The 18,575-nt window shown below is 47.7% G+C and overlaps 1 protein-coding gene across 3 annotated transcripts in view; it reads left to right on the forward strand.

The window, feature by feature from the left end:
* The window catches only part of TLL2 (tolloid like 2), a 176,970-nt gene that overhangs the window by 37,602 nt on the left and 120,793 nt on the right, over positions 1 to 18,575 (forward strand). For all 3 annotated transcript variants that reach the window (XM_065551585.1, XM_065551583.1, XM_065551584.1), the window contains exon 2: positions 10,696 to 10,806. In XM_065551585.1, the coding sequence (XP_065407657.1) occupies positions 10,696 to 10,806 (111 nt within the window). The remainder of the gene's footprint in view (positions 1 to 10,695; positions 10,807 to 18,575) is intronic.

Genomic DNA, 18,575 nt, shown 5'->3' on the forward strand with positions numbered 1-18,575 from the left:
ACGGGCGCAGTGGCGGTACGTGGCTTTCGTTTGCTGTGCCTTATTATAGTGATGGATGGCAGGGCCTGACTCTGGAATACTGCAGAAAAGAACATTTTAAAGTCCCTTGGTGCTAGGCCAGCACTAAATGTTCCAAAGATCAAGTGTAATTACCTAGGCCAGGAGAGAGACAAAGTAATGTGAGCTTAATGCAAATTCTAGTCTTCACATTTCTTATTCTGGGTAGGTTAGAATAAGCGATGATTTAGATGGTTAAAGTATAATTTGTTTAACCATCACATCCTAAAGGGGGCACATTTTGCCAGAAAGTTGGCTTTGAAGGAGGTTTTCAGGCCTTTCTGGAATCACTGTTGACTTCTGTGTGGCATTTAACTGCATGTAACCAAGACAGCAGGTTAGCCCCATATACAAACAGTGTCCCTGCACCTACAGACTGAGAATGCCAGCTGCAAGACACGTTAACCCATGTAGTACAAGAGGTGAGACCTGTAGTCTGATCAAGGTTGAGTGTTTCAAGGAGGATATTGTCGCCTGTGGACCCATTAAGTCAATGCAATCAAACGCAGCTTCATTTTCTATAATCCTTTCAATGCAAACTGCTTCCCTAAATGCTAAGGGGTAGCACATGGAGAGATGTGTATGTACGGAGGGATGGAGACATTTTCAGTTTGATCCAGGGCCTGGGTTTTACCTTTCATCCATAAGATGCCGAGCTTTCCAAATCAGCGTAAACTGTTGACTTAGGGTATGCATGAAGATGGTGGTAGGGAGGGACCAATTTAAATATACACTTTGGCATGTTGACGGTACCTTCATCCCAAAGTCCTTTAAAACTCCCTGCATGCACTGCTGGCTTGATGGAGGTTGGCAATCACCACACTGTCTGACAGTGAAGGGGAAAGGACGTTTCGGCCAAGGAGGCCAGATCAAAATCCTTGCTCTTATGAAGGACACCAGTGGGCGTTGAATGTTCACCCAGGGCAGAGGAGTCCTTTGTTCTGAAAAGTAAGTAAGGGTACGTCTTCACTGCCCGCCAGATCGGCGGGTAGTAATCGGTCTATCGGGGATCGATTTATCGTGTCTCATCATAAATCGATCCCCGAACGCGCTCCCTGTCGACTCCGGAACTCCACCAGAGTGAGAGGCGGAAGCGGAGTCGATGGGGGAGCTGCGGCCATCGATCCCGTACCGTGAGGACGCGAGATAAGTCGATCTAAGATACATCGACTTCAGCTACGCTATTCTCATAGCTGAAGTTGCGTATCTTAGATCGATCCCCCCCCAGTGTAGACCAGCCCTCAGTTGCATAGACTTGGAAGAATGAAGCAGTGAGTTAACCCAGTTGTGATCTGAGCCTGTGATTATTGGACACTCAGTATTCCAAACCAGATGCTTAAACCATTGAGCCATCCCACTTCACTTAAGGCTTGTCTACACAATCAGACCACTGCAAGCTGGGGTGTGAATCTAGCTTGCAGTAGCCTGTTGCAGATTAGAAGTCCATGTGTACCTGTCTGATGCTCATTGACTGTTCGTTAGAGCACCTTGATCAAGTTCTAGCTCAAGGGGCTTTAACGAACTGTTAGCAGGCACGTGTCAGCATGGTGCTCGTGGACGGTTATAAGACAGCAAGCTAGCGTGGCCTAGATTCACACCCCAGTTTGCTGCTGTCTAATTGTTTAAAGATGATTCCTAAACTTTGAGCTGTTAAGGTGTGGACATACCATAGTCATGTTCTTTCTTACAAAGAAGCCACAGTGCGGGTGTTCAGTCATTGGAGTCCGTAGGAGGAGCTGCTTTCCTGAGTACAATATGGGCTCTCTGCCCTTTCTAAACCTTTCTAGACTTGCTCACCACACCCTGGAGTGGATTATGTAGTTGACCGGACTGGAGTCACGACGATACACAAGAATCCTTCTTCCTTTTCATGTCTGTGAAGATTAAGAGGCAGCAAGCAGCAGGAAAGTTCTGAATATTAAAAAGGCCTGTATCTTCTTTCTGCTAACCTAATGATGGCAGACAATATAATCCATGCCACTGAATAGCGCCGTTCTCAGCTAAAATAACACAGCATTCAGCCAGGGGAGAGCATGTATTGTTCCTTAAAGCGGGTCATTGTATATCCTCAGATGCCTGATCGCAGCATTGGACAAACCCAGGCATGAGAGGCTCGTTCATTAACGCATTGTCATCTTTCACGAAAGTGTTTTATCGAGTGCCAACTGGAATGAATGCTAATTCCGGCCTGATCCTGTGGTGTTAGTATAAATAGCTTCCCAGTAGGGGGCGTTGTAGTAGGATTATGTATAGGAATTTAAAGATCTCCACATTCGGAAGTGCATGATGAGAGAGCACAGTCTATGTGGGGAAGGAATAATGCCTGAATGTAGCATTCTCTTTGCTCCCTCTCTCTATGCTTGAGCACTGAACAGCTGTGCTGTGCCCCTGCCACGTCCAGTCGACTCAGAGGGAGTTAAGGAAGCTCAGGGCCTGGCCTTTTTGGTTCCAAAGTACTCATTTGGTGTTCTCCTTTTCCACCAGGTTTCTTGGGCCCTTTGCTGACTTATTGTTGTGCTTTATTCTTCCTGCCTGCACTGTGATTGCTTTATATTGAAGAGTGCTTTCTGTTTTTTTTAACCAGGGGAATTTTTCAGCCCACTCATCCAAAATCATTATCCTCTTATTCCTGAGTTGGTGGCGTTTGCACAGATCATCAGCAGAAATATCAGCTGGGTGCTTTGGTTCAGTGAGTGACCAACACACTCGTGACACATGGAGGCCCTTGGCAAATGGCTGTCTTAGTTGCTAGTTTATTTTTAAAAATGCAAGAGGATTAGCACTAGTGAAAGATAGAGACAGCCCTGAAAATGTATGTCCTCTGTGTCCATAGTATTAAGAGCTGTATAATGGGGAAGCCAATTGCTGTGCACCGCACTAACTTGATTGTTATAACAATGTTATATTATGTGCCAGTCGATGGCACTCTCTATATTGACCATGAACAGACACCCTTATACGCAGGGACCTCTTTTATATAAACCTTTGTAATGAACACAGCAGGGGTAGTGTAGGCAGTGGCATGGCAATCTTTGCTTGCACTGTTCTGCTCTGGGGCTACCACCTCTAGGAATGTGAGATGAGTTTGAAGTGTGTCTTTGTTTTTTTGCCATGTATTTAAAGTTTGGGGGGGGTTGTGCTGGCGATGCGCATGACTGCCTTTTAATTGACAGGTGCACAATATAAATCTGTATGTATGGGGGGAAATGAATGCTGAAAAATCCACTGCAATTAAATCCTGCTCTCATTATCTCCTTTAGAGAGGAACAACCTGTTTCTGCCAAAGAAATTGCACTGGAGTGTATATCAATAATAACCACCTAGTTCTTACGTCGCTTTTGTCACTAGGTATCAAAGCGCTTATGTATCGTTATCCCCATGTTACAGCTGGGGACACTGATATGCCCAAGGTCACACGGCAGTTCAGTGGCAGAGCCAGGAATAGATTCCAAAGCCACAAGGGGCCATTGTGATCACCTTGTCTGACCTCCTGTGAAACACAGACGGTCTCTTGAGTCCCACTCCAGTGCTCTATTCACTAAGCCACAATGTTTTGAATGAGGAACGTGCTGCAGCCGTGAGATGCTGAAACTCTAGAGAGGCAGCATGCTCTGGTGCACACAGCACTGCCCTGGCACTTGAGACCTGGGTTCTGTTCCTGGCTCTGTCACTGATCTTTGGAACACAGGAATGGGCAATTCCTTCACTTCCCTGTGCCTCTGGGACCCCCTCTAACTCGGTCATGTCTATTGGGATTGTAAGTTCTAGGGGCAGGACCTGTCTCCTACTATGTGTTGGGACAATGCTAGTGCAATAGAGCCCTGATGTCAGCTGAGGTTACAGGCACTTCTGTAATACAAATTAATAAAGCCCCAGTCTCAGTTGGAGCTTCTGTGTGTTACTGAAATACATTAACAAGGCGAGAGCTAGGTGAAATAGTTGTAGTGAATGATTTGCTTGGTGGATTTAGTGCTTTCTTTCGGTTCACGAATTATGTGGGAAAAGACTTTGATCTTCATCAGTTTGTTACTTTGAACCTGTATGAGCTCATGGGGTTGTTCCCAAAGCATGCACTCCACCTGTTGTCTGCCTGTGTGATTTATAGAGTGTGGGACTGGTCGCTTGAGTGACATTTAGTGTGTTTGGTCCCTGATTGAATGACTGAAACTTCTGTAAACTGCAGGAAGGAAATCTGAGGCGACAACTACACTAGAGAGCTTATAGTGGTGCAGCTGCACTGCTGTAAGCTCTCTAGTGTAGCTGCTCTACGCTGACAGGAGAGAGCTCTCCTGTCGGCTTAATTACTCCAGCCCCCCCGAGCGGTGGTAGCTATGTGGGAGGGAGATGCTCTCCTGCCAGCAGAGCGCTGTCCACACTGGTGCTTAAGTTGGCATGAGTTATATCACTTGGAGTGGCTAATTCACACTCCTGAGTGACATAATTTATGTCCACTTAAGTTGTCCTGTAGCCATAGTCTTTAAAGAGATTCCAAGATAGTTGTGCAAATATTTCTACTTTTGCAAAAAAACCCTGTAACTATGAAGCTATATTTATTATGAAGTGTCTGAATCTGACCTGTTTTTCTTTTTTTTCCAATTGTTTTGGTGGTTTTTTTTCCACATTTTTTTGTGTGTGGAAACTTTCAGACTTTATCAGAATGTTTCCTCTACCCAAAACCTGCTTCTAGGTAAATGAACAATTCTGTTAATGGTTTGGAAAAAAATTGAATTTTTTTCAAAAAGAGGCACAGTTCTTCACCAAAAAAAGAAAAAAAATAGCTGTTGAAAATTTGTTGAGGAAAACTCATAAAAATTCCAACCTGCACTATTTAAAAAGCAAACTTTCTCTCTCAAAACAGTTGCAGGAGAAAAGACCAACAGGAAAAACAGAAAGAGCCAGAGAGGTATGTTCTGTTAACCAACAGGTGCTGGTTACTGATCGCAGGGGCAGAGGAAGTGGAATGACAAGCTAGAAAAGCTGCTTGTTCTAATGATGTAGCTTGCGGTTGAAACTGGTGAAGAGCCATGCATGTTACTGTGGGTAAAGTATGGGATGTTAAGGAACTCACGTGCTTTGGCATCACTGCTTGTGAGTGAAATTTATGGGGAAACAGCTCTGCGTTTCCCTGAATAGGAGGATTTATTTTCATCTTCTGTCAGTGCAGCATCTCTGCAGCATATGCCAAGTGTGATACTGCTATTGAGTGCTGCACACAATGAAGATATGAATAAATGTGTAGAACATTTTCAAACCGAGGCCTCTACCAAAAAGGAAACTGTTAGTTAAGCTTTTTCTTCCCAGCTTTTCAATCTCATGTCACCTGGGTTAAATTGGAGTCCACATGAATTGACTGCAGGTTAGAAGTTGTCTTTTTTTTTTTTTTTAACAAAAGCTAGACATTGTTACAATTAATGTAGCCTGTACCTGTGTGTAATTTTGAGCCTGCTCTTGGCAAAAAGTCAGTTTGAGAGATGTGGGTTTATAAGCTTCTTTTAGTCTGCTGTTTAGTCTGAATTTCTTGGGAAATCTTCCTGTTAAAGTTAAAGCAAGAATTTCTGGATGCTTTTGAGATGCTTCATACAACTCGTATGCTGACAGGTTTGGAACTCGTTGTAACCTCTTAGAAAAAAGGACCTGGCCTGCACTCGGGGACAGCTCCCTGCAAATGCCTGAACAAACAGAAGAGCTCTTTGGTGGGTGATAACTGCTGGGTTACACATGGGAATTGAGCATCATTCAGGCTGAATAATGTGAGGAAATAACCACTGACAGCAGAGGAGAAGTTTTCCATTTGGGACCCTCAGTAAGGAAAGCTACTCAGCCCCTGCTGGACTAGGATGGATGGTGGCTTCCCCCACGGCACTCTGGGACTGCTGGCGGCTGGAAATAAAAGTTGGAGCAATTCTGCTTTTGTCACAGGCTATCTTTCAGAATCATGTACGACTTCAGAGCAAAAACAAATTCCTTCAATGGGCAGTGCCACCCAGAGGATTCAGGGGGCTTGGGGTCTTCTGCGGCAGGGGACCCCCACCGCCGAAGACCCGGCACTTCAGCGGCGGGTCCCGGGGCGGAAGGACCCCCCGCTGCCGAACTGCCGCCGAAGACCTGGAGCGGAAGAAGCTCCAGGATCCCAGGCCCCATGAGAGTTTTCTGGGGCCCCCAGAGCGAGTGAAGGACCCCACTCCAGGGGCCCTGAAAAACTCTCGTGGGGGCCTGGGGCAAATTGCCCCACTTGCCCCCCCCCCCCTCTGGGTGGCCCTGTCACTGGGGCTGAAGGAACCTCTGCCTGGGGATATAGAATAACATGGAAAATGCAACAGGGCTGTTATGTAAATCCATGGCCTGGCTTCATCTTGACTCTTGTGATTGGTGCTGATTGCCTCCTCTAAGAGACCAAACAACACACAGCAGAAATAGGAAAGTTCTTGAGAAAGAGACGATGAAAATAACTGGAGCCATTGGGGCCTCCATATGTTTCGTGAAATTGGGGGGGAAGATAGGGTTGTTTGGTTGGAAAAGAGGGTGGAAATAGAGTAGAGGTGAATAAAATTGTGGTTCAGTGGATAGGGATTGGGAGTCAGAGGGCCTAGGTCTGTTCTTAGCACTAATCCTGCTATGTGACTTTGGGCAAGACCTTAGCCTCGGTTTTCCCATCTGTAAAATGGGGATGTTACTTGTGTCCTTTGAGCTGTACAGTATGGATGAAAAGTGCCCATGTAAGGGGGGAGGTATTAAAATAAAGAGTGGCGTGGACTAGGCTTTCCAGGAGCTCCTATAAACAGAGAATGAGGGTGCTTGCTGTAATTGAAAGGCAATTTCAAGTAGATAAAAGAAAATTGTTTGAGGTTTTGAAGTAGAGCAGCAGAGTAAATTGAAACAAACAAATACTAAGAATGGCTAAGGAGAGGAGACATGGAGCACAAGGAATGTCTTTTTTTGTGTGGCATAAGAACTCCCCTGTGGAACACTCTAACGCAGGATGTTGGACTGTTCCAAGTGATTTAGTAACACTCCAAAAAAGATGAACAATTTATACGAATCACAGCTTCTGCCAGTACAGTATATAAGACACACGTTGCAAAGGCTAGACATCTTGTTTTCTTCATTTGTGCTGGGTAGAGACCGCAACTGAGACTGAAGCTGTTTCACTGTGGAAGGCACTATACAAACATAGATCCTGACAGTCCTTATCTGGAGGAGCTTACAGTGTAAACAGGCAAGACAGAATTATTGGCACCATTATGCAGGTGAGGAATTAAGGCACCTGGATTAAAATGATTTGCCAGAGGTCACGCTAGTAGTCTGTGGTAGAGCTGGGAATTGAACCCAAGTCTCCCAAGTTCTTGTCTAGAGCTTTGACTACAAGCCCATCCTTCATCCACTTACTCGTTTGTGGAATAAGATAATTACCAGCTGAGGACAGGAAAGGCCTCAGTTAGGGATTGGGGCCCGTCCCCCAGGGATCTGACCATCTAAGTAGAATAGCTGTATTTTGTAGTTGTTGACTTTCTGTGAAGCATGCATTGTTCTTTATTGCCAGAGAGAGGAGATACCTGATGGGACGGGCCGTTGGTCTGCCCCAGGATGGCAGGACTGGAACAGGATGAATTGCTGAGCTGCATTGGGCAGAACAATCTGGGAGCACTCTGGTGAGCTGTGCCGAAAGCTTGTGTGGCCAGTGCTTTGACGCTGGGCTCCGGCCCTTCATCCTGAGGATGGACATTCACTCTGTTCGTAATGTCTGACTTTGTGGGCTAATCTGTGTTACAAGGAGCAACTTCAAAGTTTTCTGTAAGTTCCAGCTAGCTCTGCTTGTTGGCCTTGCAGCAAAGCTTGCTTGACTGGCTGAGATTTGACACTGTTCTAGTTGGTTACACGTAGGGTGACCAGATGTCCCGATTTTATAGGGACAGTCCTGATTTTAGGGTCTTTTTCTTATATAGAATCCTATTACCCCCCACTCCCTGTCCCGATTTTTCACACTTGCTGTCTGGTCACCCTAGTTACACGTTGCTTATGCTGTGCTAGGCATTGTATTTATTTAGCGTGTTAGCTCTTTGGGACAGGGGTTGTCTTTTCATTCTGTGTTTGTACAGCACCTAGCACCAGGGGGTCGTGGGCCATGACTGGCACTCTTAGGTACCACTGAAACACAAATAATAATGACTAGCAAATGGTGTAGATGAGATTCTGTCGCTTGTGACCCATTTGATTGAGTTTGTGGTATGTAGCTTACAAAGGCAAGGAGCAGAGACGAAAATGGGTTGTTTTTTTTTAAACACTCTCACTGAAATTTTGGTTTCCTTACCTTGATTTCTCAACTAATTACATTGTCATTTTGTTTGGAAACAAAAATTTGTTTTCAGGTTTGGTTTTATTTTGGTTCCTCCCCCGCCTGCCCCACACCTTGGACTCTTCCCCTTTTCTCCATTGGAAAAAGGGCCAGGAGAAGACCAATCCCCTGACAACTTTCATATTGAATCGTTTACTCACAAATGAAAAATCCAGGAAAATTTTTAAATGAAACAAACCAAAAAAAGTGTGAAATCTGTGGAAAATATTTACATCCCCTCTAGTGCTGGCTGGAAAATGTTGTCTTATCACAGTGTTACAGGGCGGGGCAGGGTTGGACCTGGGACACAGGTGAAGGAACTCACACAGCGAATCTATGGCGGAGTCAGGAAATGCTTGACAGCTCCACAGGGCAGAGTCGGAGATGATTTTGGCCAGGGGAAGGGGGCAAACTGGGATGCTGTGTCCGGTGGGTTGTGATAACGGGGAGAGAGAGATCATCTCCCTTTGGGGACAGCTTTTGATCTCCTCAGCTTACAGGGCAGCTGGTGCAGAGGCCAGCAACCACCCATAGTGCAGTTAAATTTCCCTTTGATTAAGAGAGGGGGGTTAGCTTAATGGTCTAATCACCAGCAGCCAACTTCTGCTTGCCTTACAAGTATAGTCCCGCTGACATCAGTGAGAGTGGGAGTTGGCCCTAGGCTCAGTGCAGTCACAGGTTCAAATCTAAACAGGGGACAACACATACAGCATAGAGGGTCGGGATGTCTCATTTGAGACTCTAAAAGCTGCAGTCCTCTCTGCTCTGTGGGACTTTCCTATGAGAAGGGGTTTAGACAGAACGGCTTCTTCTCCCACTGATATGCCCTGAGCAGTTTGGTTGCTGCTCTCCGCCCCCAGTAGTAACCATGTGCAAGTTTAAGGGTTTTGGGATGGGGGGGTGGGGCTGTATAGATGTGAACCGCTACTGTTTGTTAATCAAGTAAAGTCAGTCACACATTTCTGTGTCCCGTTGCATGGTTTCTGTCCTCTTATTCCTTGGCCATTCTGATGGCTCAGGGAATTCCCTTTATTTTCAGCTGTGTGGCTTTTCCCCCTCCACCTTGCATTTTAAAGGGAGATTTAAAATATAAACATATTTAGGGAGAAATCCCTTACCCAAGTTAACAGCTTATATTTAAAAAACTAAATGTTTTTTTGCTGTGTATCTTTTCACTCATTCTAATGTTTGGGTCCTTTTTGCATTTCACATGGTCTTGGCAGCAAAACTGGAGTGGTCAGTTAAGCATGATGTCGTCTGGGCACTAGCACAGTTTGGTTGTTCGTGTTTCCCATGCTGCAGGGAACCTTTTTCAATGATGTAAACACTTGCATTAAATTGACAGCGGAGGTGGGGGGGAATCCAGCATTTTTAGCGACAGTAAGTCAAGTTCATCCCTGGTATAACTTCTTGACTTTAGTTGAATTACAGCTGTGACAAATTTGCCTCATTTTCTTATTTTACCTTTTGTTTTATCATTAACATACACAAACTTCCATGCAAATACTAACAAATCTTATTCAAAACCTGTGTTCTCTTTAAAAAAGCCATTTGTGTTTGGTCAACCTCTTCTCATTATCTGTGTGTTCCTTTCGTTGAAATTCCGAAAACAGTAACTGTACACCACAAAGTCATCTTGGTTCTAATCTGGCTGTCATTTTTTTCCATGGAAAGGATTTCATAGGCTTTATTTCTCCATGTCACAAACGTTGAGGGATCTGTCCTGTTTTATTATTTTTATGGCACCTGTCTTAAACTCCAGGCTTTTAACAAAATTAAAACTCTCTAGAAATTGCAAGCCGGATTCAATTACAAAACTCCCTCTACAGCATCACTTTACAGTATCTGGTGCAAGTTTTTAACACACAGTTCAAATCTAAATCTGAGCTGCAAACTGGCTGACGTTTTCTTTTTTTAGCTGGGGGAAATGCTGGTTAATTGCCCCAGTTGTAGAGTGAGATGTGGATAAAGGGCGAATTGTACCACTTAAGCCCCTGGTTTGGAGCCAGCAATAAAACAAAGGCGGGCATGAGGAATCCTAGCTATTCAGTTCCTTTGACTCCATTCTGGTTATTCAGCAAAAGTGGCTTAATTTAAACATTGTATCTGGCCTCTATTAGTCTGACGGTTCCAGCCCCATTTGAAAAGCTAGTGTCATTTATGACCTTTTCCCAGTCCCTGCCATCTTTCAGTCTGCAGGGTAATTCTGGTTGCAATGTGGATCATATACAGTCCTTTGTAGGACTGACGCTTGCCTTCCAAAACAGAGCTGAACTAACTGTAATTTATTTTGCCTTTGTCTCCAGCTGCCTTCTGGGGAGATATTGCTTTAGACGAAGAGGACTTGAAGCTGTTTCAGATAGACAGAACTATTGATTTAACAAAGCATTTGGATGAGAATACAAGACACACTACAGGTATGTGCAGACAATATGAGAGACAATGCCTTATTTACACTGGCTTTATTGCAAGAGTAGATCTGAAGAAGCAGCCCCTCAATCTCATTTGCTAAGGATTGGCATGATCCCGCAGCTGTTGAAATGCATGGGCAGTTTTGCCACTTATTCCAATCAGAGAAGGATTGGATTCTGCACCATTATGAAAGCTCGGTCAAGACTGAGCTCAGCTTTTGCACTTAAACCGAGATTCAGCTTTGTCATGTATGAAAACTAGAATATCCTCCGCAAATGTACAGCCCTTACTTGTAGAGTGCAGAATGAATGTTCCACAACACTTACAAGTAGATCTGTTAATTAGCTTGAACTCAGTCATTTATAAAAATGGATCGTTTGAGATTTAGCCCTCACAGTCACTTTTTTGTCCTCAACAATCTTAATGGAATAATGTAGCTTCTTCACACTTTCCGTATAATTAAATCATTGTAGTCTTATGTGCAGAGGCTACCCTGGAAGTTTGGTTGTAATTCAGTTCAGTTAACAATTGTTCTTGTTTAACGCCAGTGCTCGCGGGTGGGTTGTCAGCAACGGGGATTGAACCTGGGACCTCTGGATCCTAATAGATGAGCCTCCACTGCCTGAGCTAAAAATCTCTGCTCACTTAGCTAACTTCAGTCTATAAGGTGCCACAGGACTCTTTGTCGCTTTTTACGGATCCAGACTAACACGGTTACCCCTCTGATACTTAGCTAACTTTGTAGCAGCTTGTAACCTTTAGGCAGCCTAGCCAGCACTAAAGGGGGAGAGATTGCCGCACCGAGTGGTCATGGCTTATATTATGATTTATATAAGACAACAGATGGGACCAACTTGAATAGCTTACGTGGGTCAGAATTAGCTCAAACAGTCATCAATTTTGCTCTACAGCCAATGTGTGTGTCACGATACTGCTGGCTGGAATGAGTGAGTGGCACGAGATGGGATTCGTGTCAAGAATTCTCATTGGTAGGTAACTTGACCCCAACTCTCATTGCTCCTTACAGGTTCTGTGGCCGCATGCTGGCTTGGGTGTCTGTGCTCAGAAGGTTCCCCGAGGGGCATGGGGGAGAAATCCTTGAGCTCAGAGACTTGGGGAAAGGGTTCCCCAATTCCTATACCCAAGTCTCCTAAACACAATTCTTCTCCTTATCAGGCCTGTGCACATCCCTGCTTTCCTCACATCCTCTTCTCCTGATGAGGCTGCCCCCTCCACATTTCTTAATGTGCCATTTCTGCAGTGTGCGTGTCTCAATGCGGCAATTCCCCCAGCAAACCCTGCAGGAAGGCTGACGTTGGTACATACAGCTGATGATCAGTTCCAGATCCATCTCTCCCCTTGTGTGACCCTTATCGCTGTAGTCTCCAAGAGCCTGCTCTTCTAAAATGGGGGCACCTCGGCACTCCAGCACGAGCCTGGCTGTTTTCAGTCCTTACTGCTTATGGGGAGCTCCGTGCCATGGCAAGAGAGAGGTCACTCCTGGGGAAATTCTGCACCAAAAAATTAAAAATTCTGCACATAAAATTTGCAGAATTTTAAAATATTATTTGTCAAAATAACCCTATATAATCATGCCAGTTTCAATTATTTTGGTAATTTATTTAAAAATACCTGTCAGCGAGTATGTCTGTAACACACTCACTCACTCACTCTCCCTCTCCCTCCCTCCCCCCCCCCCCCCAGGAGTAGAGAGTTAAAGAAACCCCTACGACAATCCAGGTCCTCCTTCTCTGCCCCCTTCTCCCCCCCCGAGCCTAGCTGGGGCAGGGACAGACACTCACCCTTCTACCCCCCAGAGCCCAAGGGGCAGACACGCCCCTCCCCCCCAGCACCCAGCCATGGGCTCCCCAGCCCAGACACTCACACCCCCTACCCCCCAGAGCCAAGCTGTGCCCCCTACAGCCCACTCACACCTATTTCCCTCCTCTTCCCCCCCCCCCCCCCCCCCGAGCCCAGTTGTACTGAGTGGTGGAGGCAGAACATGCCTCTCCTCCACTCCGCCCCCCCTCCTGCCACCAACATACCTAGTTAGACTGTTAGGCGGGCACTTACTATTCCTGCTAGACTGCAGTACTATCCATCTTGTCAATTTCTCCCAGTCAATGTCCCTATCCTCCTTCTCCTTATTACTCAACATGTTAAGTTGAGGTTACGGATTGGTAGAAGAACATTCCTGCTGTGAGGCATGGCTGGGGGTTTGCTTGCAAAGCAAACCATTGTAAGTGGTGAACCTGGGCAGATGGTAAGTAGATTTTGGAGGAGAAGGTGGAGGCTCTGTTCTCCACAACCCTATTTTTAAGTTGCTTGGGCTAGATGCTGCTAAGGTATTAGAGGAACAAACCACATGTGGCAATTGGCTGTGCTAGTGTCTGGTTGTGGGCTTTTCTATGGATACTGTGCTGTTTGCATTTAATTAAAAAAAAAAGGGGGCGGGGGATGTGACAATAGTCACTGCAGTGAGTGGATGCTGATCCTGGCCAGGTGACAGGGGTGTTGACCTTCTGTAACCCTCGTCTGTCATGTGACAGGAATACTGGTCTGTTGTGACTTTCAACTCATGTCAAGTGACTGGGGCCTGATAATAAAGACCAGTCTTATACCAGTGCTGCTGTGTTCCGTTTGTTTATTACAAGGGGCAGGGCCAATACACGACAGAGCACTCCAGGATTGGCCAATGGGGAGTGTGACATCATTCCATTGGCCCCACCCACCTCAACATTCATTAATCCCTGCATCCCCATTACTGCAGATTAGTAAATCTTGTGAGTTTTCTAGTGGGCTTATTTTGTTTTGCTCTTGTGCTGAGAACGTAGAAGCCTGTCTGTATCTACCCCAGAGTGTTACAAATCTGACATGCTGTGGGTTCTTTACAGTGGGTGAAGAGGCTGATTCTTTGTATTTTGGGCTTACTCCTCCCTTGTGGGAAGTGAAAGAGGGTGGTCCACTTGAGGAGGGTGAATGACAGCAAACCGGTGAGAGGGACTCTATTGGGGGAGAGTCCTGTTCTGGGCTTTTTCTTTCTAGTGGGAAGAATGTGACCTCTGTGCAGAAACAGCCCAAGACATTTTATGAATGGGACCCCTTGAATTATAACATTTCCAACTTTCCTAAAGCTGCTAATCGGATTAGTTGTCTAGAGGAGGAAGTACTTAATACGTATATACAGACACCCAGACTCTTCATATCAGAGAGCTACAGCCCTGAACAAACTACCAGGCCCTGCATTCTGCTTTCCCTGGATTTACCTCTCCCAGAAGATGTTTTTTTGGCTGGGGCGGGGGGGATGTACAATTGGTGATTGTTGGGTATATTTAATTTATCTCTGCCCAGCTGTCAGATGTTTGGTGGGGACTGCAGTTTCCAAGTTCCTATCGATAGCTCTTTAATTAAAATGCAATCAGCTCTCTGATTATAGAGCCTCATAAGTCATGTATTAGCTCTGCCTGATATGGATTGCAAGCCGGCCTGTGTCCACCACTCTTGAAGATTTACCATTCCAACCCCAGCCCTTCAGACTTCAGAACAGAATGCTGCTGCCTGTCTTGTGTGTATCAAGAGTCACAGCCATATCACCCTCCACTGGGAGGGAAGGGTGGCCTAGTGCAGTGGTTCTCAGCCCGTGGGCCGCTTCCAGCCCAATCAGCACACAGCTATGGCCCATGTGACATCCTCAGGGCCATGCAGGTAGTATATCTATTGTGTGGATGCAGCCCATATAACACACAGAGCTGTATAGGCGGCCCACAATGGTTGAGAACCACTGGCCTAGTGCATGTGGCACTAGACTGGCCCCTCAGGCCACCTGGACTCAGCCACAGGCTTCCTGCACAACCATAAGCAAATCACGTAATCTGTCCTGTGCCTGAATTCCCCATTTGCAGCATTGTCAGCCCCACACATTCAGAAGTCATGAGCCACCACTCCAAAAATGACGAGACTGTCTTAAAAAATCATGAGATGTTGTGACAGGGTTGGCTAGACCCCCTCCAGTGCGGGGTGAGTGCGCCCCATCTCCCTTCAGGGGCAGCGAGTTACATGGACTTGTGGTGCCCGGGCTCCAGCAATATTCAGGGCTGGGGGTAGGGTGACCAGATGTTCCGATTTTATAGGGACAGTCCCGATATTTGGGGCTTTTTCTTATATAGGCTCCTATTACCGCCCACCCCCATCCCGATTTTTGACACTTGCCTTCTGGTCACCCTACCCGGGGGCCTGGCCAGCTCCACCAATGTTTGGAGCTGGGTCTCCCCCCGGCCCTGCCTGGAGCGTCCCCTGGCCCCCACCTGCCGCCCCTCTGCGCGCCTCCCCCGGGCCCCGGAGCGTCCCTGCCTGATTGAAAGCGGGTGGTTGCTACAGCACAAGAGCAGGCTGAGGCAGCTGGATGCTGCTGCGTGGGAGGAGAGGAGGAGGTGCACACATGATTGGCAGCCCTCCCCTCCCCCGGCACCCACCGGGAGGAGACGCAGGAAGAGATCTCTGGACCTCACTCACCTGAGCAGCTGCTGGGGCTTCCTTGAGTGTCTGACCCTGTGATCCTGCCCATAGGCACCGACTCCGTGGGTGCTCTGGGGCTGGAGCACCCACGGGGAAAAATTGGTGGCTGCTCAGCACCCACCGGCAGGTCCCTGCCCAGCTCGCCTCCGCTCCGCCTCCTCCCCTGAGTGCACCATGTGCCCACTTCCCCCCCCAGCTCGACTCCCACTCCAGCACCCACCCACCACAGGGGAGGTGGGGGGTTTCCTGGACCTGAGCACTGGGGCTTGGGTGAGTATAGTGACACCCTGCACCCCCCCACCCACAGTCACTGCTTCTGCCCCACGCTGGGCAAGGGACAGCCCCACCTCCCACCCCCAGTGAGGCTATGGTGAGGGGCAGCAGCAGTGGGGGAGAGGGTTGGGGCGAGTCGTCCTCTCTGGTACTAGCCCCGGGGCAGCCTGTCTGCACCCCAAGCTCCTCATCCCTGGCCCTGCCCCACCCCAGAGCCTGTGCTCCCAGCCAGAGCCCTCACCCCCTGCACCCCAACCCTCAGCCCCAGCCCTGAGCCCCTTTCTACCAGGGCCGGCTCCAGGCACCAGCTTAACAAGCAGGTGCTTGGGGCGGCCAAGGGAGTGAAGGACCTACTGCTGAACTGCCGCCGCCGATCGCGGCTTTTTTTTTTGCTTGGGGCAGCAGGAATGCTGGAGCTGGCCCTGCTTTCTACACCCCTGCCCCAGCCCAGACCCCTCACCCAAACTCCCTCCCAGAGCCTGTCCCCTCCACCGCAACTGCCTGCCCCTGCCCAGGTCCCACACCCCAACTCCCTCCCAGAGCCTGTCCCCTGCCCCAGCCTAGAGCCCACACCCTGCACCCAAATGCCCTCCCAGAGCCCAACACCTCCCGCCTCCTACACCCAAACTTCCTCCCAGACCCTTAGGGAGGTGGGGGGAGGGCACAACTTGGACCCATTCTGGGCACCACCAAAAATTATACAAACCTGCTTCCCCGTCTCCCTTAGGGTGTAGGGGTGGGGCATATGTAACCTGCATCTATGCCTCTGTAGCCAGAGTCAATATACTCACCGCTGTTAGTAGGGCAATGAGGCCTAATGGCCAAAGTCAATGGATTTGCCCCAGTAGGCAGAGCAGTAAGGCCGAGTGGCCAAAGTCAACAGATTCACCTCAGTCCACGGGGCAGTAAGGCCTAGTGGCCCAGTCGCCTCAGTTGGGGAAGGGGGCCAGCATGCACAAAAAGGTGGGTGGTGGTGGCCCGGTTACGGGGGCCCAGGCCCTCCTTTTCCACCAGGCCCCAGTCCAGTGCCCTGGTGGTGGTGGTGGGAGTGTGCGCCACTGAGCCAGCAGGGGGTTCTGACTGAAACATGCTTATGGTGTTATTAATTATGTTATTATTTATTAACAATCTGGAGGATGGTGTGGACTGCACTCTCAGCAAGTTTGCAGATGACACTAAACTGGGAGGAGTGGTAGATACGCCTGAGGGTAGGGATCGGATACAGAGGGACCTAGACAAATTAGAGGATTGGGCCAAAAAAAACCTGATGAGGTTCAACAAGGACAAGTGCAGAGTCCTGCACTTAGGACGGAAGAATCCCATGCACTGCTACAGACTAGGGACCGAATGGCTAGGTAGCAGTTCTGCAGTAAAGGACCTAGGGGTCACAGTGGACAAGAAGCTGGATATGAGTCAACAGTGTGCTCTTGTTGCCAAGAAGGCTAACGGCATTTTGGGCTGTATAAGTAGGGGCATTGCCAGCAGATCGAGGAACGTGATCATTCCCCTTTATTCGACATTGGTGAGGCCTCATCTGGAATACTGTATCCAGTTTTGGAAAAATTGGAAAGAGTCCAGCGGAGGGCAACAAAAATGATTAGGGGTCTGGAGCACATGACTTATGAGGAGAGGCTGAGGGAACTGGGATTGTTTAGTCTCCAGAAGAGAAGAATAAGGGGGGATTTGATAGCAGCCTTCAACTATCTGAAGGGGGGTTCCAAAGAGGATGGAGCTCGGCTGTTCTCAGTGGTGGCAGATGACAGAACAAGGAGCAATGGTCTCAAGTTGCAGTGGGGGAGGTCCAGGTTGGATATTAGGAAACACTATTTCACTAGGAGGGTGGTGAAGCACTGGAATGCGTTACCTAGGGAGGTGGTGGAGTCTCCTTCCTTGGAGGTTTTTAAGGCCTGGCTTGACAAAGCCCTGGCTGGGATGATTTAGTTGGGAATTGGTCCTGCTTTGAGCAGGGGGTTGGACTAGATGACCTCTTGAGGTCCCTTCCAACCATGATATTCTATGATTCTATGGTAAAATCCTGAGAGCTGGCAACACTGCATCTGTAAAAGGAGGATAATGGTTCCCGACTTCTCCGGGGTGTTGAGGGTAAAATCCATTAGAGAGAAGGCATTTTTGTACTCCAGTGAATGGCTCAGGATACAGTACCGATCAGTGTTTCCCAACTCTTAGTTTGAACAGCCTCCATGGTCTGTCAATACTGTGTCTCTCTCGTCTTTTTCCTTCTCTATTCATCTAGCATTGGCTTTACACAATCTGGCCACTTTTGGTTCAAGAGCATTCTCTCTGTGATCCAGGAAAACCTGTCGTATGAAAAGAGACTAGAGGAGCTTGGGTTGTTTAGTCTGACAAAGCGAAGGCTGAGGGGGGATATGATTGCTCTCTTTAAATATATTAGAGGGATTAATACAAGGGAGGGAGAAGAATTATTCCAGCTTAGCACTAATGTGGATACGAGAACGAATGGATATAAACTGGCCGTGGGGAAGTTCAGGCTTGAAATTAGACGAAGGTTTCTGACCGTCAGAGGGGTGAAATATTGGAACGGCCTTCCGAGGGAAACGGTGGGGGCGACGGACCTGTCTGGTTTTAAGATTAAGTTAGATAAGTTTATGGAGGGAATGGTTTAATGGTAAAACATAGTAGTCAAGGAAAACCAAGCAATGGTAGGTAAATAGTATAATGGCTAACAGGGGTCAGGCTGGAGACTCTTGCCTATATGCTCGGGGTCTTACTGATCGCCATATTTGGGGTCGGGAAGGAATTTTCCTCCAGGGCAGATTGGCTGAGCCTCTGGAGGTTTTTCGCCTTCCTCCGCAGCATGGGGCAGGGATCACTAGCAGGAGGGTCTCTGCCGATTGAAGTCACTAAAAACAGGATTGGGGACTTCAACAGCAGAGTCCAGGGAAGGGGTAGGGACGGTTTTATGGCCTGCAGCATGCAGGGGGTCAGACCAGATGATCATAATGGT

Source organism: Chrysemys picta, chromosome 7 (assembly GCF_011386835.1).
Source record: "Chrysemys picta bellii isolate R12L10 chromosome 7, ASM1138683v2, whole genome shotgun sequence".
In the NCBI taxonomy this organism is placed as follows: Eukaryota; Metazoa; Chordata; order Testudines; family Emydidae; genus Chrysemys; species Chrysemys picta.